Source organism: Heloderma suspectum, chromosome 3 (genome assembly GCF_057233095.1).
Source record: "Heloderma suspectum isolate Gila_16-S chromosome 3, 16-S_ref, whole genome shotgun sequence".
In the NCBI taxonomy this organism is placed as follows: Eukaryota; Metazoa; Chordata; class Lepidosauria; order Squamata; family Helodermatidae; genus Heloderma; species Heloderma suspectum.
Genome location: NC_139460.1, coordinates 30,689,721 through 30,716,508, shown reverse-complemented (window position 1 = coordinate 30,716,508; position 26,788 = coordinate 30,689,721). Strand labels below are relative to the sequence as shown.

The 26,788-nt window shown below is 43.5% G+C and overlaps 1 protein-coding gene across 5 annotated transcripts in view; it reads right to left on the bottom strand.

Annotated features, from left to right (window-relative positions):
- DDX10 (DEAD-box helicase 10) overlaps positions 1-26,788 on the bottom strand; it is a 269,050-nt gene that overhangs the window by 78,851 nt on the left and 163,411 nt on the right. For all 5 annotated transcript variants that reach the window (XM_084842749.1, XM_084842752.1, XM_084842748.1 and 2 more), the window contains one exon: positions 18,485-18,541. In XM_084842749.1, coding sequence (XP_084698875.1) covers positions 18,485-18,541 — 57 coding nt within the window. The remainder of the gene's footprint in view (positions 1-18,484; positions 18,542-26,788) is intronic.

Genomic DNA, 26,788 nt, shown 5'->3' with positions numbered 1-26,788 from the left:
TTAGTTGGTTCATCTAACCCAGTATTATCTATTTGAATTGGCAACAGCACTCCAAGGCCGTGGGAACATCTTTGCTGGTGCTGGTCCCAAGATTCTTCACTGATAAGGGGTAATCAGGGAAGGGCACTTTCCACTGCAGAACTTTCACAGAAGCAGATTTATAACTTAATCCCTGCAGGATTTTGTCACCTGCATAGTAGTAAACAAAATCACCAAATTCCAGACACTTACCATTTCCAGGGTTCTTTCTGTAAAGAAAAGTGTGGGGACATAAAGTAGCCCAAGCAATCTATTGATTTTTGCCACTGGGATGCTTTTTTTGTCCCGGCAAATGTAATGTGTTGGAAGAAAAAAGAGTCCCACGGGGTTTTTAAAATAAAAACTGATCCAGCTAAATAGACCTAAATGTTGAGACCACACACAAGGATTTGTTTTGGGACATTTTACTTACAGAGATACAGTGGAATTTGGTTCAGGGTAGTAAAATGTCCCCAAAAGTGTCTGCATCGGTTTTTGTGTTTCTGTTGGTGAGTTAAGTGGGGATGCCAGGGATTAAACATGGGACCTTCTGTTTGCAAAGCATGTGCTCTGCCATGGAGCTACCCCCCCATTCTTCCCTTGTAGCCAGCCAATTGTGTGCATGTTTTAGGGTGCACTCAGAGTTCACACTGGGTAATGGCGCGGGCCAACAGAGCCAAATAGCATCCCAAATCAACTGAAAATAGGGCATGTTTCAGGGTGTAGGACTCCTCTGCAATGTATAGACAGACAGGGGTTCCTTCATGGACTGGTCAATATGGAATTGGTTTCCTGAATATCGAATGTTTGAAGTGTACCGGCCTAAATGACCTCTATGCCTGCACCTTTTCTTTTGACATAGATGCCCCTAGTCTGGAGATGAAAGCATAATCTGCTGGCCAAACTGTAAATTGTTTGTGTGTGTGTGAGGGGCACACTTAACTATCCTTGGGGTGATCAGTCTCAGAAAGGACAAACATAAGGGCTGTCCCCTACAATCTTGAACTGCTGCGGGCTCCTGTAACGTATCATGAGCCAGAAGGGCTCCCAGCTGCATAACGTCTACAGGCTAAGGAAGAGAGCAATCAAAAGCAGATCTTCAGAGAGGAGAAACACAAAACATGTGAGTGACACATTATCTTTAGAAATTCTAATCATAAGTCAAGAAAACATAACAGTGCAGCAGAACTATTCCATCTGTTCCATTCTAAAAGGGCTGATGGGGGATATGAGGTAATTTAGTTGTGTAAGGTAGCAAGTCATCTACAAATTTTATATAATAACTGAAACTGTTTAATTCTACAGCATATGGCTGTTTAATCAAAAACAAAAAAAGTTGTGACTCAAAGCAGTTTAGCTGCTTAGAAATGTATTTGAAGGAAACCAAACAGCCAGGGGTATTATGTCTCCAAATAAGCAGATGCTATACTTCCGTTGAAAAATGAATAATACGGCAGTGAACTCTGCTACATATTCTGACACTGAGATACAGGGAAACAAGGGAATTTCCCCCCTAAGATAGCTTACAAGCTAATTAGTGCTTTCTTTAAAATGAAAAATGATAGCGGAACTGTAATTACAACTCACTGGTTCTAACCTGGAAGGTGTTAAAAAAAAAATCCCATTCTGAATATTACTACTAATAGCAAAATGCCCATGATGATGATGGATGGTATATGTCTGGAGAGTCTGTATACTGCAAGAAGTCTTTTGGGGGAGGATGTGGTGTGCTTTTGTTGCAGCCCCCTACAGTGTCTGTGTCGGTGGAGGATAGGATACCCAGTGGCCAGGGCAAAGAGCAAGTACTGCCCTTACCACAGCAAATTCCCCAATGGCAGTGCTTTATTTTTCCCCACGGGAGTAAATGGCAGCCATTCACTGATATAGGAGAAAATGAAAGGGGTGCATTTAGGGACACCATTAGAGTGGGGGGCTTAAACTTGTCTAGTGTAAAGGTTGACCCACCTTCTCAATTGTGTCCCACATGACATCCTGCTGATTTGTCCCACAGAACTTAATGAGAAGCCAATGATAATCATGGGTGTGCATCCGTTCCAATGGGGCAGAGGAAGGGGGAATTTAAGAAGTCTAACAATAATCGTAGATCTTTTTTGTACCACAAAATCAACATACATTATTGAGATAATGATACTGTGTGAGAGCTTTGAGAAGGAAACCTAATGTTCTTTATGGATTTTCATCTCCAAAGAGCAGCTAAATGGTAAATCAATTCTATAAGTGCAAGTTGACTCAGGCTGCAATCAGTGATCATTCTTTCTTGTCTATATGTGATTTGTGTTGCTGACACAACTTTTAAAACAATCTTATACAAACAACCACGGTCATTTATCTCAAAGAAGCTCACAAAGTCAAGAAGAGAGATGCTTGAGCATTCCCCAAGTTTAAAAATAATAAAATAAAGATATGCAAGCAACACCAACATTCACATGGAAGAGACACAGCAGGAAGCCCATAAAAACAGAGGATGTTCTATTGGTTTTCAGCACTGTAGTACCCCAGCGAACAAGCTCACAAACAGTAGGCTGAGGCGGTGAAGGAAAGAGCTCATGCTTGTCCTCCATCCCAACTTGAAACTGCCCTCCCTCCGTGAGGTCTGCACCAGAATTTGCACCACCAGATTAGAAGAACATGTGAGAAATTATTCAGAAGCTATAGATCAGCTTTCCCCAACCTAGCATCCTCCAGATGTGTTGGAGTACAACTTCCATCAGCCCCAGCCAACAGGACATTGGGAGGGCATCAACTGGGAATGCACCAGATTGGGAAAGACTGCTATAGATGTTGAATATTCAAGTTCAAGCAGACTGTGTTGTGATCTGAAAATGTCATTTTTGGAATCATTTTATACCAACCTTAAATAGGAGATAATAGAAAGCTAGCAACTTTATTGCTGGTTTTACCAGACCCCTTTGAGTACAAATTTTAAACTGAAACTCTTTATTTTTCATTATAAAACTATTATTTTAAAACACTGCTTTTATCACAACTTATGTGCCAGACATTTTTTTATGGGGGGGGGTCAATTCCCCCATTTGCATGCTGAAGTAGTACATAGTCTAGCAAGTGCTACACCAAATAATTCTGTCAACTGTGTAGCTCAGCTATGAAAGGAGAAGAAAGTCTCAAGAAACAATATGTTCCTGGGAGAGTGTTCAGTGATAGGACATAGGACAGGGGTAGGAAACTCAGCACCCTCCAGATATTTTGGACCACAGCTCCCAGAATCCACTGGTCAAGCTGGTTGGATCCAATGGGAGTTGCAGTCCAAAACATCTGGAAGGCACAGGTTTGCTTACCACTGGAATAAGAGGTTTAAAAGGCAAAGAAGGATTTGTCAGATGTAATATACTGAAATATAAGCCAGGTGGCTTGAACAATGAGGTATTAAATTTGTAATAAAACCTTTGCAGGGTTTTCTAAGTTCAGATTTTCTTGTTTCAAAGCATGTGTCCAAATGCTATACCACTATGCTAAACCACCAAGCAGCTCTTTATCAATTATGCTCGAACGTAGCATGAGACGAAGAAAGGAGAACATTATGCATTTACAAAATCTTTGAAACAACCCTAACAGATTTCAAAAGGGGATGCTTAAAGTTCAGCAAATGTGCTCACAGGCCCTTCCAGCAGCTGGAATATTAATGATTCCAGCCGCCTCAATTAATCTGAATAATCATTCCTAAAATAATTAGCCAGCACAGAGACAATGTCTTTCTGATTGCTGATTGCAACCATTACGTTTTCAGAGCTACCAATGATGGCACAGGGAGTGTGGTGGTAGTAAGTCACGTACAAAGGCAAGCTACAAACAGGCACAGTGGGGTGGGGGAAGAGCAGCAAGTGGAACGCTCTGATTCAGAACTTGGAGAAAGGTTCTTTGATGTACAGAACTGCTGAACCACTCTAAGGGAAAATAGCTAGAGATAGTGTGGCTCATTCAACACAAGCAGTTCTTAAATTGTCACTTGGACTTCACGGACTTATGGGAGGGGCCATAGCTCAGTGTGACAGAGCACACGCTTTGCAGGCAGAAGGTCCCAGGTTCGATCCCTGGCTTCTCCAAGTAAGAATCCTGCCTGCAACCCTTGAGAGCTGCTGCCAGTCAGTGTCGACAATACTGGGCTAGATGGACCAATGGTCTGACTTAGTAGAAGGCAGCTTCCTATACTCCTGTGACTTAGGATTAGGATTCTCAGAAACTGCTAGGGCACAATCCTATGCGTGTTCAGACAGAAAAAAGTCCGACAATTCCCAGCATGCCCCAGCCTGCCATGCTGGGAGTTGTAGGACCTTTTTCTGTCTAAACATGCATAGGATTGTGCCCCTAAAGAACGTCCCCCTAAGCGAAACTCTGCCCAGTAGACAAGGAGCTGACCAAGAGATGGCAGCAGAAAAAGGCTCTTGCTCCTTGATATGCAAGACCACTTAAAGCCCTTTTCACATGACATAACGGGTTATATTGAATGGAGGGGGAAATGGGATTCTGGCAGAAGACCCCACCCGTAACCTACATGCCTTCAGTAAGTGATGTAAATAGATGCTACGTGCATGCACATATATAGAATCAGTTCAGAGAGTTTACTAAATGTGTGTCAGTTGGAGGTGCTGTGATCCCATTACCCTCCCTGCTGCACATTTAGTATTCTGTCATCTGAAAGGGGCTAATGTCAACTAGGTCTGGTCTCCTTTTCACTCTGGGGGATCACCTGAATTTTAAGCAAGGCCCTGAAACAATGGAGGCTGGTGGCTCCAATTTCAGTGGGGCTGTGAATCCATTCTGGGCTTCAGTCAGAACCAGCCAGAACTCTAAAGGAGCTATCCAAGGTGCTGAACCTATTTGGAGGATAGGGTTCAGCACTCTGGATAGATCCTTTGGAGTTATTGGAGCCACCAGCTTCCACTGCCCTGAAGCAAACTGGAAGGAAAGGTGCTTACAACTGCAACACAGCGGGCTTCACTAGCACACTGTTGTCTCCTTTGAAACTGTTTCAAGAATTGAATCGCTACCCCCCGAAAGAGAACCAAAGCTGCCACCATGAATTCATCACTTGTCAATGGGATGGCGAAGGGGAGTGGCTGTTCCAATTCAGCCCCAATTGTCAACAAGTGCTTCCTTCTAATTCATTTCCATCAGGCTTGGATTGGGATGGGTGGTGGGGTAAGATGACAGTCAGTGAGGCAGTAAGGAAGTGCATACTGTGCTTGAGGTGGGAATAACTCTCCCTACAACAGATGAACTACAATGAAAGTTGCCCAGAAGGGAGACAGCAGCCACTGTTGGGAACGTTGTGACTTGATTTTGATTAACTTTTAACACCGAGTACTTTCTCAGGCCAACAAATACTGGAAAATTAAAAAGAGAAGTCACTTGACACAGTTGTACCCTTCTAAATTAATGAAGTTATGGACAATTTTTCTTAACGGAACAAGAACCAGGAATATTGATTTGCATGGATGAACTGTGAATACTAAGTGGTAGGTAATAAATTAAGAGATAATTTCAAAACTGGCAGTGTAGCAAAGAACACTGACAAAAATAGTAATAGCTTGATTAAAAAGGTCAGAATTACAGTTGAAAGACTGTAATATAAAATTAGCTCCCACCCTCCATATTCTATCAACAGGAGTGGGGAGGAGGTGATAAAATAATTGTCTTCGGTGGTGAGAGCTGACATAGGGTAGTGGCTAAAAAACTGAGCTACAAAACCAGGGAGCCCCTGGTTTGAAAATCAGGTCTCCCATGAACTCACTAGGTGGCCTTGGGCAAGTCACTCTCTCTCTCTGCTTCAGCCCCATCCTCTCAATCTGCAATATGGCTGGACAGCCATCTGTCTGGGATGCTCTGACTTGGATTCCTGCACTGAGCAGGAGGTTGGACTCGATGGCCTTGTAGGCCCTTTCCAACCCTACTATTCTATGATTCTATGATTCTATGGGGGGAGTAATGTTGGTCTACTTTACAGGGTTGCTGTAATGTATGTGAAGTGCATGAGGAATGGATCACCTACCTCATATTGAGGTAGGCTGGAATAAAAACGTTTTACGAAGTTTAACTAAGGCAGAATTTTCAACCTGTCATTCTGGTGAACTTACAGTAAGGGCTCCACACAAATCCCTCTGTATGTTCAATTAATGCGTGGAGGGGTTCTTGTGGCAGTGTGTGCTAGCCCCAGCTGGAACTGTATATTGCCTTTCCAACGAAACCCCACTGGATGTTCATTAGAAAGTGTCCACATGCACAGATGTACACACTGAGCTCCTACATTCGAGCAGGGACACTGCCGGATCAGGGTCCTTTCTTGAGCGCAGGCTTTCTCTATGTACATTGCTATGTGCAGAGAACTCTTTCTCATGAAAGTCCGACAGACAATGGTCAAGAGAAGAGGCACAGCACAGTTCTGGCAGTGGGCATTCACTGGCTGTGTGGAGGGGTTCTCCTGGTATTGTCTGTAGTCAATAGAGCTGTGAGCACTGCTTGCTGAGAGATGAAGTCTGGAAACAAGGAGAAATGCACAGCCAGAGACAGTGTTACAGAGTTATACAGTGAAGTGTTCTCTAACTATGCATTTTATAAATAAACCTTAATGGTGCTTCTGTTTCCTGACAATAATCATCTGCAAAGCCCCATTCAACAGTTTACTTCCCAATTATCATCTATCCATCTGCCAGCAAGACCAAATTCCATCAACCACCCAACAACACGCTCTTCCACCACACTTACCCCCTCGGTTTGAGTGCGGCTTAGCAATGTTTTGAATCTGGGTTCCAATGTCAGAACACAAAATACATGCATATAATATTAGTTATGCAGTCCACCTGTGTATAAGTCATAGCCTCTCCCCTAAAAATGCACAAATGGTGACCAGGAAAGATGCCGCCCCCACCCCAGCTCATGTGTATTTTGAAGGGAAAAGTGAGAATGATTTCAGGTTTGTGGGGGCCCACACAAAATGCCTTCTAGTGCCCCAGTTCCTAAGGGGTGTCTCCTTAATTTCCATTGGTGCCACAGTATGACACTACACTGGGGTTACTGTGGGAAGTTGAAATGGTGGCTTCCATAGCTAGCCACGCAAAGCTCACTGGATCAGTGTACTGGTTAAAGGGAGGGGGCAGGAAAGCATCAGAGGTGAGTTCTGCCAAGGAGCTGGGGTCCCAGCAGCTAGCCCAGGATGCCATGGGCTGATACCAGGCCAGGGAATAAACCACAACATCTACGCATGGGGGCCGTCAAGGTATGTGTTTACATATGCATGTTTTGCACTGTGGTATCCATTCCAATTTCAACTTCCATTCCTATATTGTCATCTCCATGCCTTTTTCCTCCGTCTTTGTGGTGTTGCCCCAATGCAATTTCCACCCATCTGTCCTCGTTCAAGAAGTGTGATGGGACTGTGACTAACCTGATTTTTCAATACAGTTTTGCATTTTTCCCTTGTGGTATCTTATCACACACAAAAAATAGGAAATACTGAGCATCTGCACAACTTTTCAGAATCATAACACTGCAAGGAACGTCTGAAGGCTGCACTTAAAAGGTTTTGTTCTGGATACCACAATTAGAGAAGCTGTGATCATTTATGAAAGCAGTGCAGATGAAGCACCAATTTTTATACACAGTGGCATAAAAATAGACTCTAAGATCTCTATCATTTCTCTTTGTTGGTGTGAGCCTAGTGTAACTGCTGACCTCCAGATTTCACACAGAGTTGAGATAATCTCTTTCTTTTTTATTATCCTGCCAACTCTAATAGGACTACGGAAATGTGTCTTGTGTGTGCAAAGTTGTCTTTTGTGATATGCAAAGTTTCTGAAAGAAGTTCAAGATAACGGCATTATCTTGGTCCCAACTGTGGATGCTTCCACAAATCACAAAGCGGTGATAAGCAGCCCTACAGCGTCAGCAATTTATTCAGAGTAGCTATTCAAACCATCTTTTAATAGCACAGTGCTTTACGTGCAAATATGTTTCCATCCAGATAAGAATTCCGGGATGCAGAAGCCACCCTGCAGTCCATTAGGACTGCAAAGAAAGGGAATGGTATCTGGTACACATTTTAATATACTAGCTATGATTCCCCTGATAGCTGTGAAATTGCAATTGCAGTAAAACTGATTAAAGCCTGTGGCTAGCATGGTGCTGGTGAAACTATAACAAAGACACACTGATTACTGGGTGGGGCACTGCTATTAGTTTGATATATACAAATCCTGTGATGCTCTGCACAGCTCAATCAGACAGAAGGTCCATCTTTTCCACCATCTCCAAGAATGGCTAGCCAAAAGGCCTGCATGCTATCTTGTATGGTGGGGGTAGCAGGGGCCATAGCTCAGTGGTAGAGCCCTTGCTTTGCATGCAGAAAGTCCCAGGTTCAATCCCAAGCATCTCTACGCAGGGGTGGAAAAACTCCCGCCTGAAATCCCGGAGAGTCACTGCCAGTCAGTGTCGACAATACTGGGCTTAGATGGACAAATGGTCTGACTCAGGCAACTTCCTATGTTCCTGTTCATGGCCTGTAATACAGCCTCCTGATTCTCAAATCTATGTTAAAAATTTAGGCAAGGACTTGTTCTTTACAACTACAAAGTAAAACTATGCATCCTATGTATACTAATAGCAACCTCATTTGCCAAGTGTGGATCCTTATGTGGTCAAAATGGCACCACCCATGCAACAAGAGGGAGGGATAAGCAGGTCCAAGCAAACCCAAGGATTTGCAGAAGTATCCCCCCCACAAAAAAAAAACTTTTAAGGGAGCAACTTCCCTATCCCTGCTAAATTAGAACTAAGCAATGTTCAGTGACCACAGAATGCCAGCTGAATGTTGGAAGGGGCGGGGAGGGGGGAACAAACTGGGAAGAGGGACAGAACAGAGTATCTTGGAAAAGGTTATGGCTGGCTGGCTGAAACCCAGGGCAGGAGCATTCCCCACGCAACAACTGGTTGCAGATCCCACTTGTACCCACTAATCCAAGCTGACAGTATAACACTGTGTACTGCTTACCAGCAACATACGCTGCTTGCTCATAGCTATTAAAAATAGTAATTAAATTTTTAAAACTACAATTTTGAGAAGCTAATTAGAATGGACTGATGATTTAGCCAGGTCTTCCTTGATTTTTCCTCTTTAGGATTGCTGGTACAGGGTATGAGGTGTGAACCAGGGACCTCCACTGACTTGCTTTCCTCAGTCTCAGGCCCCATATCTGCAAAATGGGGATAATAATACTGACCTACCATATAAGGCTGCTGCAATGGTTTACTGAGGTAATGTATTTGAAGTGCTTTCCATGGCTCTAAAGTACTATATAAATATGTCCATGTTATTTACACTATATAAACATTTATAAAGGCACCGGCAGGCTCAAACATGGGAGTCTGGCAACAAGGTTCAACTGCCTTAATGTGTGCGTCATTGGGACAAATTTGTGGATAAGGACATGTGGGTTCACTGTGCCACCCTGATACAGCCAGGAAGCGAGATTTCAGCTAATGTCAGCCCAGCTGAATCAAGTGACCTAGGGTGCCAATTAGGGGCCTTGCTAGCCTTATAAACTCAACTTTCTCAGGCTTTACTTCCAAGTCTGAGCAAGTCACCACAAAGGAGCAATTACTTACTTACTGCATTTTTATCACACTTTTCAGACAACTATTGTCTCCCAAAGCGGCTCACATCAATAAAGAGAGACAGAACGGACCTGCCATCAGGCTTGAGGGAAGGGGAGTAGAGGGAAAAGGAAGAAGAGGGAGATCAGTGTTTCAAGGACAGAACAAGATGGTGAGATATAAGTGGACATTTAAATGCACTTCAGGCTGGGCTGATCTCTCCTTACTGCTGCTCTTGCTTGAATGCAGGTCTAGTTCTTTAGGCCAATAGATGGGGCCAGTGTCTTCTTTTTCCTTGCTTCTGCAGTCCCAGAGCTACAGGCAGTTGGAACCCAGTGTTCTTTCTGGCAGGGAAGGGGGAAGTGAGCTCCCAGCAGCTTCTCTTCCTCTGACCAATGGATGGGCCAGGTTGGTCTACCCCTTGGCCTGATGTTATTCCTGGGAAGCAGCGGCCGTAGGTCCCCTGGCTGATGGCAAAGGCCAGAGTGTGCTTCCCTTCGCTCTCCAGTCCCAAGGCAACTCAGTGACAGGACACCTGTTGCCAGATCTCTACTGCCTTCTAGACCATGGCACCTGCCTCTGTCCTTGTCCACCTGCTCTGGAAACCTACCTGCCTGTCCTGGACCACATTACTTTCCTCTGCTCCTGTGAACCCTGTGTTGCGGTCTGTCCTCATCCACATGTCTAATGTTCATGTGTACAGGAGGAATACACATTTAGAGGATCTCTAGCCTTGAGTCATAGCATACAGTGACAAGAATCTGATGCCCAACTGGGGAAAAGCAATAGACCTAAAACTGGGCTCCCTAGAGTGGGAGAAATAGCAACTAAACGAGCGCCAGATATTAGAATAATCAAGTATATAGTTTAGTACATAAATTAAGAGAGAATATATATATATATGGGCAGCATTCAAATTGAACTGGCGGTGACTTAATTAAGTCTAAGGGGAGGTAGGAGAACAGGCAGGCTGAGAGAGATCACGGGAGGATGCTGATGTCAAATAAGGAAAGGTTAGAGATGGTCAGCAGACGGAAACTTGGAAATCCCAACTGGGGAAGAGGAAGGAGTCAGAGTATACACAACACATTACTGAGGCAACATGGCTGACTTGTTTGAGGGGGGAAATGAAAGAACAGAGGCAAAGGATGGAAAATGAAATTAGAGTGCAAACGTTATTTCTTCCAGAACAGGAGGGAAAAGCGCTTCTCTTCTGGAGAGGGGGGTTGAATGCTATGGGCTGGGGGTTTGTCCTCTCATACCAGGCCACAGAGGTTATCCTTCTGTGAATCTGAGGGGCAGCGAAGCCCTAGAAGGTCTTTGTATGTTATGAGGGAGAATATGAGACTGTGAGGTCCTTTGGACCCGTTTCGCTGTAAGGACCCCTAAGAGTGAAACACACACAGATGTGGGGAAGGGAAACTTGAAGAAGAGGGTAGGAGGGGGATCAAACCTAGCTAAAGGTAGAAGGCTGAGCGAAGACTGAACATTTACTGGCAGGAATCCCTTTTTAAAGACCTTGGTTTAGGGGAGAGGTTTTGCCCTAAGAACAAAAGATGGGAAAGGGGGTACCTATAGGTATGATCCAATTGGGATGCTGTGTGCGCAACCAACCCAGCCGTGCACAGCCGTGATTAGAACTTCCACAGTCAAGCCCTGAAACGAGTGTGAATGCTCATTTCTGCAAGGAGCACAACCTGCCCGTTCCAGAAACGAGCATTTTCACTCATTTTGGGACTTGCCCCCGGAAGCGCTACATTGTGGCCATGCACGGACCTGGGCCAGCGGGGCTGGGCACGTGCAAGGCCCAATTGGATACTACCCATTGGTACTGCTGAGCTTGCTATGGGTGGAGAGTCAGAGTGCAAATGGGAGGCCCATGTGCAAATTCTGGGTGTACTGTTCCTAATCTTAGAGGGGTACCTGTTCAATGAACGTGCAGAAAGGAATGCAGGGGTTAGTACCAGCCCCTTCTCCCTCCTCCCCCAACAAACAATTTAATTCATGCCTGCCCTGGACCCCGCTGCTTGCGTCCGACAGTGCTGGGTCCTGACAATGTTACCTTGTACCATTGTCAATGTTACCTCAAAGGCGGTAGGAGAGAAACATACTCAATAAACTCGTTAGGTCTACCTAATTTCACTTAAAGGCCAAAGGTAGCAAGGTACCCTCAAACATCTCTCTTGGTACTTTGCCCTCTTGATTTTTATTTTATGTCTTAATTTTTTTTAAAAAACTGGGTTGCTGAAAAGCAAAGCACTGCCCTCAGGTGTCATCTTTATTTGGAGCTCAAACTCCACCTTTGCCTTGTACTTAGGTGCGTGGCAAGTTACTTTTCTTTTCACCTCACCAGTTTGCCTTCTGGGAAAAGAGTGTTTTGTGACCAGCTATGCCCGCCATGGCAGCCATTTTATGAATAGGAAAGCTCCCATGACAGCCATTTCGTGAGAGTGCCCATGACACTTTCTCAAAATTCCAAATACGCTGACTCCAAAAGTCAGCATATTTGGACCCCGATGAGGCCTTCTGAAGTAGCCTCCATGAAGTAGAGGATAGGATGACTCCACTCTTCATCAGCCTCTATCATTCTCAGAGGGGGCCTGAATGATCCACTGACCCTGTGGGAGTCCCAAGGCCCCTTCCCTGCATTTTCAGCTTTGATTTGTAAAAAGAGACATATTTATATCTTCACAAATCAAGAGGCTAAAGAAAAACATGAAGGCAATGCATCCAGCTGCTCAGTATGTAGCAAACTTTTTCCCATTCTTGCACTGTTCTGGCGATGTCACTGGCATAACAGACAAGCACTACACACTTACTGTCTAAAATCCTATAAAATCAAATTGTAAAGAATACTAATATAATTAAATTACTTCTATCATATTAAGCTATCTACATTAAGGCTCCCTTCTGCTCTCAATTGATTCTTCCCCACACCTCTGTACCTTTTAACCCTCCTTACACCAACATTTGTAGCTATAGGCCTATTCCTCCTTTATGGACCCAATTACTACTTCTCTATACACTTTCGAGCTGCCAGTATCCCAATTTCCCAACCTTCCTTCTTTTATAACTGTGCTACTAGGAGGAATAAGACATCCCCCCACCCCACAAAATAATTGTAAAGTGGGCCACGAGGCTGCATAGGCTAGGCCTGCCCCTGCCCCACCCCCATCTGGTATGTAAAGGGGCTCTATGTGTGTACAAATTACATGTGTAGAGATCCTCCATATGAGAGGGGACTCTGACTCAATCGGGCCCAGCCCTCTCATGTAGGAGCTCAATGTGCTGACTGAACTTGGGGATGACAGGGAGCAGGATGATGCAGAGCTAGCCTGCATGGCCTAAATACACATTTTTCAACATGTGGGAAGGGTTGTCTAACCTCACCCCTATTCCCGCAGTTGCAAATTAATAGATTCCACTTCACTAAGCCCAAACGGGATTTGTGTCCACAACCTAATACATCAGTGGTTGATTCACTCAAATGATAACATAATGTTTTCATGATTTGTTCTGCTCAAACTGAACTTGCGGAACACGGCCTTCATGGTTGTAGATTTAAGATTCTGAGAAACAAAGAATAAACCAGTATTTCTGATGCAGTGGTACTATTTTCTTTTGTACTGGCTGGTGCTTGTTTTATAGCTTCTTTCCAATGTGTTAAATCTGAAAGCTCGCATGAGGCTCCTTGTTCCTGACCCTAGGCGAACTGTGAAAGTCTTCAGGCACAGCTGCTGAAACTAGAGAGATTTCTGAAGCAAGGACGAACTCTAAATGAGTCCCTCAGGCTCCTGTCAGCTTGGGACTACCTTCTTTATACTTCATCTTCGGCTCCCTTGGACTCTTGTAAGAATTTGACTCCTGGTTCTGAGCTGTCAAATTCTCTGACTGGCTGCCCACTCTTGTGTTCCCTCTCCCTCCTAACCAAATACATTGTTATTTATAGCTTTGTAGAGAGTGGGATATATCTAAAGTAATATGCCATCATCTGTACCATGGATCAACAAAAAAACAATCTTCATTAAACTAAAGGAGGCTTTGTTGTTCAGTCGTTCAGTCATGTCTGACTCTTCGTGACCCCATGGACCATAGCATGCCAGGCCTTCCTGTCCTGCGCTCTCTCCCGGAGCGTGCTCAAGTTCATATTCATTGCATCGGTGATGATATCTAGCCATCTCATCCTCTGCCGTTGCCTTCTCCTTTTGCCTTCAGTCTTTCCCAGCATCAGGGTCTTTTCCAGTAACTTTTCTCTTCGCATTAGGTGGCCAAAATATTTGAGCTTCAGCTTCAGTATCTGTCCTTCCAATGAGCACTCAGGGTTGATTTCCTTTAGGATGGACTGATTTGACCTCCTTGCAGTCCAGGGGACTCGTAAGAGTCTTCTCCAGCACCACAGTTCGAAAGCATCAATTCTTCGGCGCTCAGCCTTCCTTATAGTCACAGCCATACATTACTACTGGGAAAACCATAGCTTTGATTAGACGGACCTTTGTCGGCAAGGTGATGTTTCTGCTTCTTACTATGCTGTCTAGGTTTGCCATAGCTTTCCTCCCAAGGAGCAAGCGTCTTTTAATTTCATGGCTGCAGTCACCGTCTGCAGTGATCTTGGAGCCCAAGAAAATAAAATCTGTCACTGCTTCCATTTCTTCCCCTTCTATATGCCAGGAAGTGATGGGGCCAGATGCCAGTAGCTGGGGTACTTCAGAAATAAGAGGTACTTCTGAATAATGTTTTATACTTAAGAACAGCCTTCCCCACCTGGTGCCCTCCAGACTGCAACTCCCATAATTTCAAATCAACATGGCCATTGGCCATTGCCCATGCTGGCAGTCCAACACATCTGGAGGGCACCAGGTTGGGGAATTTCTGGCTCTTAAGAACATAAGAAGAGCCATACTGGACCAGACCAAAGGCCTGTATCATCCAGCATTCTGTTCCCACAGTAGCCAAGTGGATGCCGTAGGTCAGTGTGGAGGGGCTGTAGCTCAGTGTGATAGAGCACATGCTTTGCATGCGGAAGGTCCCAGGTTTGATCCCCGGCTTCTCTAGGTAGGGAAAGGAAAGAATCCTGCCTGAAACCCTGGGGAGCCACCGCCAGTCAGTGTTGACAATTTTGGGCTAGATGGGCCAATGGTCTGACCCAGTATAAGGCAGCTTCCTATGTTCCTATGCCTATGGGGAGCCCTCAAGCAGGACTTAAGCATAAAAGCACCCTCCTGCACATGTTCCCAGCAACTGAGAAGCATACTCCCTCTGATACTGGAGGTAATATACAGTCATCATGCTGGTCATGAGCCAGCTAATTACTTTCGCCAGGCGCGGGTTGTTGTGATATCCAAACCCGGCAAGGGTGAGTGGCGGGGATGGTTTACAAACCACGCAGCAACCTTAGAACAAGCCATGGGTTTCAGGGTGATTTGTAAACCACCCCAGCCACCTGCCCTCACCAGGTTCGGATGCCACAACAACCCATGCCTGGCAAGGATAATTCGGTAGCTCATGACCGGCACGAAGATGGTCCAGTATCAGAGGGAATATGTTACTTAGTTGCTGGGAACACGAGCAGGAGGTCATGACATCCTGCACCCGGTGAGGGTAATTATGCTAATTAGATGGCTTGCAGCCAGCACGCTGGGGAGGGAAAATAAGCCACTTCCTAATATTTATGCCAGGTGTTGGTTATGATCTTTAAATGTGGTGGCACGGTGGCTTATTTTTCCTCTCTGATGGTGCAAACCCACCCACTCTGTCCTTCCGTGGTCAGTCGAGAGGAACCTCCAACTTGCTGAACTCAGGCTCCAGCCCCTGACTGTCTGGACCTTGGGCTGAGCAACATGCATTTTCATTCTGATTTATAACACCACCGAAGACAGCCCCGACAGACATAATTTAAATGTCATGCTGAAATGTTTTTTTCCGCCTGAAAATCATCTTCTGAAAGCCATAGAGCTAACTGTTCCTACTCAGCACAACCAGTCTTTTCTTCCCATAGCAAGAGCTATTACTTCCAAGCTACAATGAGAATCATTTTCCCAGACCAGTTCTCCAAGTTCCATTGACGGCATGAAGAGAACACAGATAAAGAACCAGCACAATAACATCATGAGATTACTCTCAAGGGAATCCAATCTCTGCTAAGTGCCAAGTACAAATCATGGTTATTTAGATGCAACATAATACGCTAGGTAGGGGAAATGATGCACATGATTGGCTGAAATTATTTTCCAGGTTGGAGGTCCAATGTCCCTTGAACAGACCAAACTTTCAGCTGCAATAAATATGCCAATGCAAAATTATAGCTTAACATGTGATTTGCATTATGTCTTCATTGGAAAGCTTGCTTCTGGGAATTATGCATGGCAAAAGCATTCCAAACTTCAGTTAGAAGTTCTTCCTCAATGCTACATCAAAAAAATTTACTGCAATTCCTTAGCCATTGGTATGTTACATTCAAATGGTTACACAAACACACGCTGAAACTAATTGAAATGAAAGCCCACACTTGGGTGGTGGAGGGGGACCCTATAGCGTGCAATGATTAAAACAACAAAGAAAAGCAGGGGGGGAGTAATAACAGATAAAAGAACATTTATCTTTTATCTTTTTTTTGGTGTAGTCCAAAGGGATTACACCAGGAGAGTGACTGATTGATATCTGATTTCAGCACCTGGCAATCACAGGTACACTGTAGCGTATACAAACCTATCATTCACGAACATGTCTAATGCTTTTTTAAACCATGTAAACTAGTGATCATCAAAGCATCCAATGGCAATGGATTTCACAAGATAATTATGGATTGTGTGAAGGACTCCTTTTTCTTTATTCCCAGCTATGTCATTCAATTAGATTTAATAATCAAGAGTACTAGTGTTTTGATCTATTTCTCTACTCACTCTCTCCATGTGCTCAGAATTTTGTTAGTCTCATCATGTTGTTCTTAATAAACTGTAATAATAAACTCTCAATAAACTAAAACACGTCCCATCTTCTTACACCTTTCTTAATAAGCATGATGCTCCACCCTGTGGTCATGCAGGGTGCCTTTTTCTCAAAGTTCTCCAGTTCTGCAACATCCTTTTTGAGTTGAGGTAGCCAGAACTTCACTTCACATGGGATTGCAAAAATAGGCACATTACATCAGTGCAGATGTAACTTTTCTGACCTTTTAAGCGTGTTTAAGATTGTGGGATTGTGCAATCTCTTCTAGTAGCTCTTCGTCGCTTGCATACCAATTACCCTTGGCTGACCTTATCTGTGGCTAAGAGTTATACTGGTATCAACATGAATTGTAGCACACAGTAACCTGGTCTCCTCCCGTTTAGACTACTGTAATGCGCTCTACGTAGGGTTACCCTTGAAGACGGTTCAGAAGCTGCAGCTGGTACAGAATGCAGCGGCTCACTTGATTAAAGGCAGCTGCCAGCGAGATCACATGACTCCAGTGCTGAAGGAGTTGCACTGGTTACCAGTTGTTTTCCAGGCCAAATTCAAGGTGTTGGTTTTGACCTTTAAAACCCTATATAGTTCCGGCCCAGCCTCTCTCCAGCAACACCAGACAGGCTGCTTAACAAGTTCAGCCTTGGATGGCCTTCTCTCCGTCCCATCAGCCAGGACAGCTAGGCTGGTGAGGACGAGGGAGAGGGCCTTCTCTGTGGTGGCCCTCACTCTGTGGAACTCCCTCCCTAGGGAACTCCGCCATGCCCCCTCTTTAATAAGCTTCCACCACACATTAAAAACATGGTTGTTCAAGCAGGCATTTAGGGTGGGTTAGGGTATTTTTAGAAATATGATGTTTTTAATGTAGAATTTTATTGTTTTAACTGTTCTATTGTTGTACATCGCCCAGAGTGGCTGGGTGACTGGCCAGATGGGCGATTAATACATTTAATAAATAAAATTTAAAAAAAAAATAATCTGGTTCTCTCTTAACCAGGCTTTGCTAACCAGCTCCAAACCTAGCTTTGAAATCATTCTTAGGTGGCCACCCCTCATTTACTGTACTTAATATTGATGCACTTGAGTATGGTTAAGTGTTAAGTATGGTCAGCACTCGAGGGCGCAATCCTATAGATCGCCTCCAAACATGGGGGCGGTCAACTATCCAATGCAGGGTGCGTGGAGCACGGATGGGCACATTGGAGCGGAGGGAGGAGAGCTAGACGGTGCACAGGAAGCGTCATATTGGCACATCCGCAGTTCCCTCATCACCCCCAGGAATGCCCCCTTTTGGGGGGTCAGAATTCTGGGAACCGAGCTCAGAGAGCTGGCTCCAAGCTTGGGTCCCTGAAACTGAAAAATCCTATGGCCCTCTAAAAGCTATCTAGCATAGGACTGCTCCCTAAATATGTTTAAGACTGGGGGTGATGGGAGGTACCCATACTAAAGGAATTATGTGATTCTGTAGCCTAGTCCTGATTTCATGATCCACTCTAAGTATAGTTAAGAGATCGGAAGTATTACATCTATACTAGCCCACTGCAAATTTGTATACTGGTGCTATGATATCTGTTTTTCTTTCAGTCCCTTTTCTAGCCAATCCCAGCTCTGAATTTCCCATCTTCACTGCTGCAGAACACTAAGCTGACATCTTCAAGCGAGCTTCTGACAAGGATATCTTTTCCAGGACAGATACAGCCTATTTAGACTCCGAAAATAGACAGTTTCCTCCTCCATTTCACAATATGTAGAGGTATAGAATAAGAAAAGCAAAAGGTTCGAGGCTATCTGGTAGTATTCGGTAACATTAAGGAAAAAAAAACATGTCATCAAAATTGGTTTGTTCAAGCCTCATTTTCAGAACCACAAACAGTTTCAGTGAAAGAATAAAAAGCCTTACCTTTGCATTTCTTCTTCTTGCTTCCCTCCTAGCTGCCTTTTCTTTCAGCCTTTTTTCCTGTAAGTGACAAATTATATACATGAAGCTAAACTTTAAAAAAAAGAAGACAAAGAGACATTTTTTAAAAGATAAAAAGCAAATCTGATAATTCTGCCAAGAACCTTCCTGGTATCTGCTTGCCCCTTACCATTAGCTTTCAAGTGTAAAATAATGAATACATGACTGAATGGAGTCCCAATTCGATCTTAATTGTACCAAGGCTTATTCACAAGTGAGATTATATAATAGCCAGTATCTTGCTTGCCAGGGAAGCTTTCTTTCTTGCCCCTTATTATCATCATCGAAAGCCAGCAAACCACTGTGACTTTCCACAGGGCTCTGATGGGTCTGAAAGGCCTACAAATGCAGAGAGTGGGTTACTCTTTATATCCATGTCTTTGAACTCCTATCCAGCCTTTTCCTTTGGGCCAGGTTGTAGTACCAAGTTGCTTTATAGTGGTTCCAACATTATGCATCATGGGAAGCTCATTACACAGCCACTTTTTAAAATGCCATCTCTGGAAAACAGTCACTATAGAACTGCAAAATTACCTGTGTTTTGCATAAAAGGTATACTGTGTTGATTAAGCCAGGATGAGGCTTTATTAGCATCCGGTTCCTCCTGGTAACACAGTTTTTATTGCCTTTGGTATATTCACCTAATTAACATCTCATCTGTCCCAAACACTGCAGCTCTTCTGCATTATCAGCCACGGAGCCACCCACCATCAGGCACAGTCCATAGCTATCTGGTATATCTCTGAGCTCCAACAATGAACACCTCATCATTTCCAGAATGGGCATATGGTACAAATAATGTACTTTAACTGGGGACGGGGGAGAAATGAGTTGGGTTCACATTTTAATGCAAATGTACCCAATTCGCACATCCCGAATAGAAACACGCTTATGCTTCGATATTTGTGTGTGAGAACTTTACCAATCGAAATTGCATATATCAGTGAAAATACATAAATCACACATTATATTAAGGAACACTGTTAGCCAAACACACACATATTAGGGGAAATTGCATTCTTAAATGAATATATTACGAGAAACGTGCACAGAAATGTGCAGGAATTTTCGTGTGGACTTTTTGAAAGAAAATTGCAAACAGATGTGGAAATGGGAGAAAACAAAGTTGTTTGGGAAAACAAGGAACTGAGCAAAGCTAAAATGCATAGATTTTAACATGACTCTCCTGTCCCAATGCGAACTTTTCTTTTGGTAACCAAAGCTCTGCCTGTGGTATTTTGAGCTGTAATGGCCTTTTCACACATGCAGCTGATCAAGTGATTAATATGATGATGAAAAGCCCCCCTCAAGAAGTATCATTCAGAAGATGGAACTGGTTTATATGCATCAAGGTTTATTATATTAATAAATTAGAGGGGCAAGAGGGCAGAGATGAGATTTTCACAGTTACTTTCAACATATACTGCCAAACCAGAACTGACGACAAGGATTTCCAACACCCTCCTATTAGCCTGTTTTTTAGCTGTAGAGGCGCAAACTGATTAGCACTGCTGCAGTCCTAGCAGGATGCATTCCATGTTTTGCCATTACTGAGCCACATGAAAAATCTAAGGGATGCTGCCCATCGTGGGCCAGAGAAGCCCACTTGTACCAGTGCTGTGGAACTCAAAGAAGACCACTGTAACACCAAATATACAAAGACTCTTCTGGTGCCTTAAAGACTAACAAAAGTATTCCCTTGGACACTGTCTGTGAAAGCTTATGCTAGAATAAATACGTTAGTCTTTAAGGTGCCACAAGATTCTTTATTGCGTTTGTTATAATAGAGTAACACAGTGGTTCCTCTGGAAACTGCCGCCCCCCAAAGGCTCCCCCAGCCTAACATTAAGTTGGACACATGCATGCATGCAGACATATACTGCCAAGCAAATTCATATGATTTATTCTATGAAGAGTCCATTTATTTCAGTAGCACAATGGGAAGAGGAAATTTTAAATCCCAGAACAAACAGCAGGCACAAGCCACAGGCTACTTCAGATAAAACAGAGATGATATGGCAACCCATTCCTCTGCCCTGTCTCTCCGCCAATGTATATAGGCCATTGCTTGCCACCCCAGCAACCCAACTGTGACTTGTTCAATTCTTGTGCATTTCATATAAGCACCTTGATCCAATAAGCCAGTAGCCAATTTTCTACCTCCTCCGATCCAATTTCCAAACCACTCTGTTGTGACCTGCTTTGCTGTAGCCTGTCAACCCATGTCAATGGACCATTTTGGTGAAAAACTACCTGCTCCCTTTAAACTGCTACCTTTGAAAAAGGAGCAGGCGAAAGTAAAGCTACATTAAGTGACCTGGGAGGAACGGGCAAAGGGAGAGAGAAAAGTCTCAGACAGCTGACAAACCAGAACAAGATGAAAACAGATTTGAAAGAGGACAACATGAAAAATTCAACAGAGGAAAGATTCTTCTGAGTGCAGGGTAACAAAATAACCCTGCGCTATTTTGGTGACACTCGTTTGTCTCACTCGTCACATCAAGTATAACTGAGCTAAACAGAAAAGTCAGGGTGCAAATCACCAGGCACCATGGCTGTGCGAGCTCTGCTCATTTTACAGGGGCTTGCATGGGAATCAGGTGCAAGGCCCTCTGAACTGAGTAGAGGTTATAGAGCAGAAAGCACCTGGTACATTTTACCCATAGAGATGCAATACTTGTCAGAGAAGATGGCGGGTGGGAAAACAAAAAGTGTGCAGGGATGGGGGAGTAGAACTGCATTTCATGTACCAATGGTGGCAACATATGCAGAACCAGGGCAATGCATTAGACGGGAGGACAGAAGGCAAGCTAATATATGGAATAATTTATAGGGAGTAGGGAGAGATTGGGGAACAGAAAAGGATGAGACAGGTTTTGTGTCTGTGTCTGTAAAGGAGAAGGTGGCTTTTTGAAGAAACCAGCATGTAAAATTTCAGAGGAAGATTCGTGCAAGGAAAAACGTTGTCACCAGGTCCCTGTTCAAATAAAACAATGTAATTTTACATTGTGGGAGAAAAGGTAAAGGATAAGTAACAGTTTGAGACAGAAAATAAGAACTGTTTTGATGAGATCCCTGATTCAAGAAAGCTTCCGTGAAATACATCTCAGCAAGATTGGACTTTAAGCAAAGGACCCTGCATTTTGTGTGATGGAAGTAGGCAGAAGCTCCTAACTAAAATTAGAGCTGCATTGTGCCAGAAACCGGGGGGGGGGGGGGGGGGCAACGTAGAGTCACAATGAAGGAACACGCAAATCATAATCAAACCATTTGGGTTAAATCTACTTCAGCAGGTAGCTCATATATTTTATGACTAGGCTTTTATCTACAAACTTTCACAAGGTTTGATATCACTCAGATCTCCAGATTTTGTTGAACTGCTATAAGTTATTCAAGAGGCAGTGCTTTCTTGGAGGTTGTATGGCCATATTTCACACTAAGAATGTGAGACGTTATCATTTGCTTTTGCTACACCATAAACCATTTGCATGGAAGGAATTGGTGATTAAATCAAATGACTTGTAGACTTGAAAAACAGAACTATCGTGTTTTAAGGGATGCACTGTTATGTTATTCTGTAATGCTGCTAAACATGTTAATGTCTTCTCATATGGAGGATATGTTTTGGTTGTATTGTACATTTCCAACAGAAAACCCCCAAAGAAAATAGTCCTGGTAAGTAATTCATATTTTGGACATTCTATGCACATTGTAAGTATTGTATCAATATCACAATGTGAACAGCAAATTTTATAAATACAATTTCCTAGCAAGTTGTTTAAACTTTATATCCTTCCACATTTTCAGAATGTAATTCTAATTCTACCATTCCCCCCACACACCCCTCCGTCATTATATTGTATGACACTCTGTTTTACTGCTGTTATGTTTTCAATTATTATTATTACATTATATTGTTTTTACTGTATGCCATATGCATTTTAGCGTAAATCACTGAGAGATTTTATGATATTAAGTAGTATGTAAGTACTACGAATAAATAAAAACAATAATCAACAACAAATGAAATGCCACTTCTGTAACACAGGTTGGTTTGAGAGACCATCTCTGCAAGCACTGCTCATTCTCAAAAGATCTCCCTTCTCCTTGTGAAGACACCCCACTTGCAACATACCCTCTACCCACTACAACTTGCACCAATCTCTCCGTCTCCATCACAGTCTACATCCATACATTCCAACAGCCTGGGTGCATAATATATGGCAGCAGCATCTTGAAGTAATAATGGCAGCAGCATTGCAACTAACAGAGACTCTATAAGAGGTGACAGCAATTTGATATCAGACTAGTCATTTGCTACTGCTCAGACAACTAATAAGCTACCAAGGCAAGACGTTGTTTCCTTCCCATCAATACAGAGAAGATAGGGGGCGAATGTTCCTTCCTTGTTCTCCTTGACCTCTCAGTAGCTTTTGATATCGTTGACCACGGTATCCTCCTGGACCGCCTGGAGGGCTTGGGCATTGGAGATACCGTATTGCGGTGGTTCCGGTCCTTCCTCTCCAGCAGGTACCAGAGGGTAGCACTGGGTGAGGAGGTTTCGGACCCGTGGCCACTCACTTGTGGGGTGCCACAAGGTTCCATCCTCTCCCCGATGCTATTTAACATCTATGTGAAGCCGCTGGGGGCTATCATCAGGAGGTTTGGGGTGCAGTGTCATCAATATGCGGATCTCATTCAAATCTTCACCAAGGTTGGCCGTAGAATCCCTGTCCAAAAGTCTGGAGACGGTGAGTGGCTGGATGGGGAGGAATAAACTGAAGCTGAACTCTGACAAGACCGAGGTACTTTTGGTGGGAGACAAGAGGAGGTTGGGGGATGTTGACCTGGTATTGAATGGGGTATGGCCACCCTTGAAAGACCAGGTCCGCAGCCTGGGGGTCATTTTAGACTCCCAGCTGTCCATGGAGGCTCAGGTGTCAGCTGTGAGCTGGACAGCGCTGTACCAACTCCATCTGATCCAGCGGCTATGCCCCTACCTTCCCGACCATCTGCTCCGATCGGTAGTACATGCCCTGGTCTCCTCTCGTTTAGACTACTGTAATGTGCTCTATGTGGGGTTACCTTAAAGACAGTGCGGACGCTGCAGCTGGTACAGAATGCGGCAGCTCGCCTGATTACAGGCAGCTGCCAGCAAGATCACATCACTCCAGTGCTGAAGGAGTTGCACTGGTTACCAGTTGTTTTCCAGGCCAAATTCAAGGTGTTGGTTTTCACCTTTAAAACCCTATATGGTTCCGACCCAGCCTATCTTAAGGAGCGCCTCCAGCAACACCAGACAGGCCGCTTAACAAGATCAGCCTCGGATGGCCTTCTCTCTGTCCCATCAGCCAGGACAGCTACGCTGGCGAGGACAAGGGAGAGGGCCTTCCCTGTGGTGGCCCTCACTCTGTGGAACTCCCTCCCTAGGGAACTCCGCCATGTCTCCTCTTTAATGAGCTTCCGCCGCGCATTAAAAACATGGTTGTTCAGGCAGGCATTTGGGGTGGGTTAGGGTACTTTTTATGATGTTTTTTAATGTAGAATTTTATTGTTTTAACTGTTTTGTTGTTGTATGTCGCCCAGAGTGGCTGGGTGACCAGCCAGATGGGCAATTAATAAATTTAATTAATAAATAAATTAAATAAATAAGAAACCACTTTGTTCAAAATGAGGAAAACCCAGCCAAATAGCACTACTAAGAATTTCCTTGGAGAAGTGGTTCCTAACCTTGGGTCCCCCAATGTTATTGGGCTGCACCTCCCATCTCCACTGACCATGCTAGTTGGGGATGATAGCACAATAACATCAGGAGACCTAAGGCTAGGAACCATTGCCTTAGGGGGAAGAGTTGGTAGGGTACTTTACAGAACATGAGTGTGACACAGACTGTAAACCTGAGCAGGAGCCATGTAAGACCAACAAGACAAATGTGAGGAGAAAACAGTCGAGATGCTGCATAGGTGAAACTGTGGCAGTGCCAACTGGAGGTGGGTTTGGAGGAGATTCAAAGTGGAAGTTAACACTGGGCATTCCGATTGAATACACTCAAACTATTGCTTCCATGCTCATCCTCTATTCTGTGCAACATTCTGCATTGCTTTGGCTGACCATTTCAGCTGCAACATTCTCTAGAATGAGCTTCACATATTACATAACTGGTTCTGTATCAACTCACATGGGGACTGACTTGCAGAACTTATTCCATTATATGTAAAAGTTGGAGCCTAAGGGCAAATTGGCAATACGACGGTGGATGTTCGCTCCTCAAAATTAATCACCCATCCACTGCATTTTTTAAAATAAATGTTCTTTTGTATGCACATAGCAAATTTTCTCTATTTGAAGAGAGGGAAACGTAATTTTCTAATCATAATTAATACATGACCTTACTATTTGCCTGAGGATATTTGTCAGATTGTACCTGCTATTTAAGGGGGGAAGGGAGAGGGAGAGAGATTCTACCAAGGTTTATTTGAAATAAGGTGTGTGTGTGTGTGTGTGGGGGGGGGAGAAACAGTATTACTTTTCAAATGTGTTTAATTTTCTTGCCATAAAAGTGGGGAAAATATAGGGGGAATGGTCAAAGTCTCCTTCTAAACAAAAAGTATTATTAGATTTTATTCACAGAAAGACTGCAGTAGGTTGGGACATTTATTATAATATCAAAAGTCTACAGGCAAGTGGGGTACAGGCAATCCTACAGCTGCTTGACAGTCAATACTTTGAAGATATACTGTACTTCCTAAGTATTTTAATATGCCTGCCAACATGTCACATCTGAGCCACTACAAAAAAAGTGGGAAAAATATACCCAAAGTAAGTGGATGAAAGTATTGCAAGCAACATTATGGATATGTGCATGAGGAGATGGAAATTATATCTGTCTTTGCATTGTTCAGAAAGAGGACATCTTCACAATTTTGAGGGAGGTTATTTACTGCAATACTGAACAGCAGTCTGAAAGTTGCGCTCTTGCCATTTTGTACCCATTAGCTAAAGCAAGGCTGGTTAATATGCAAGAGTCATGTGTCTTTCCCTGATTTTATGTGATTCTCGTTTTGGCTTATTTTCCCTGTTTCACTGAAATTATATATGCCTGAGCGGCTCTTAAAAATGGAAGAAGTTTTGTATTTGTCTACATGGGTTTCCAAAATTTGGAATACTTAAAACCAAGGGTTTTAGGCTGGATCAAAACTGGAGACACATTTTATGCAACGTTCAAAAGGCCATCTATGTATTTTGTTTATCAGTTTACAGAACAATGAACAGTTATCCTCCTCGAAGCCCTGGGAGAGCCCAGTTAATATTGCTTCCCATCTCTGAACCTCTCCCTTACCCAGTGCTTATTGAGTAATGGTGATGTTTTCTGGGATTTCTACAGGCAGTCGTGGTGCACCCTTACTCCCTCCCTTAGGTGCTCCAGAGGCTCAACAAAAGCCAAATGTATACCTCTTTAAGCAGGGTTGTTTAATACAAATTAATGCAAATCGTCTTTTAACAGTACAGCAGTAGCAAATATGAAACCTTAATATGTAAAACCTTAATATGTAAAAAAAAATGTAAAACCTTAATATGTAATAAAAATTATAACTGTTTGGTTATAATTAACAGATTTTACATATTAAGGTTTTTACTTTTTTCTTTTAGTATATTTGTAACTGCTATGCTGTTATAACACAGTTTGTATTAATTTGTATTAAAGAATCCTGCACAGATATATTTTTTTTTCCTTAACGTTGGCTTTTGTTGATGGTATATTTTGTTAAGGATTAGTTTTGCTTTGTTGTTTCTCACATCTCCAGCACCTCAGAGAAGGGTCTTTCCCAGACCTACCTGGAAATACCAGAAATTGAACTTGGGACCTTTTGTACGCAAAGCATGTGCTCTAACACTGAGCACATTTGTTTCTCCACAAGATGCAGTGACAATGTATTACTGGCAGGGAAAAGGAGGATTAATATAGGATAGGAGCTTGCTGCTTTGAGGGATGGAGAGTGTTGGATGCACCTAAAAATGCAGTCCTATGCATGTTTGCTCAGAGGTAAGTCCTGCTATGTTTCATGGGGCCTACTCCCAGACAAGTGTGGAAAGAACTGCAACCTAAAATAGTGGCAATTTAAAAGGCACTCTTTAGCATCTCTTATGCCATCTTTTTTGATCAAATTTCCCCACTCCCCCTTTATCATAGGGCTATTCCATACCCCCGGGACAAACATTTATAGGTTCTCTCTTTCAAGCCCAAAA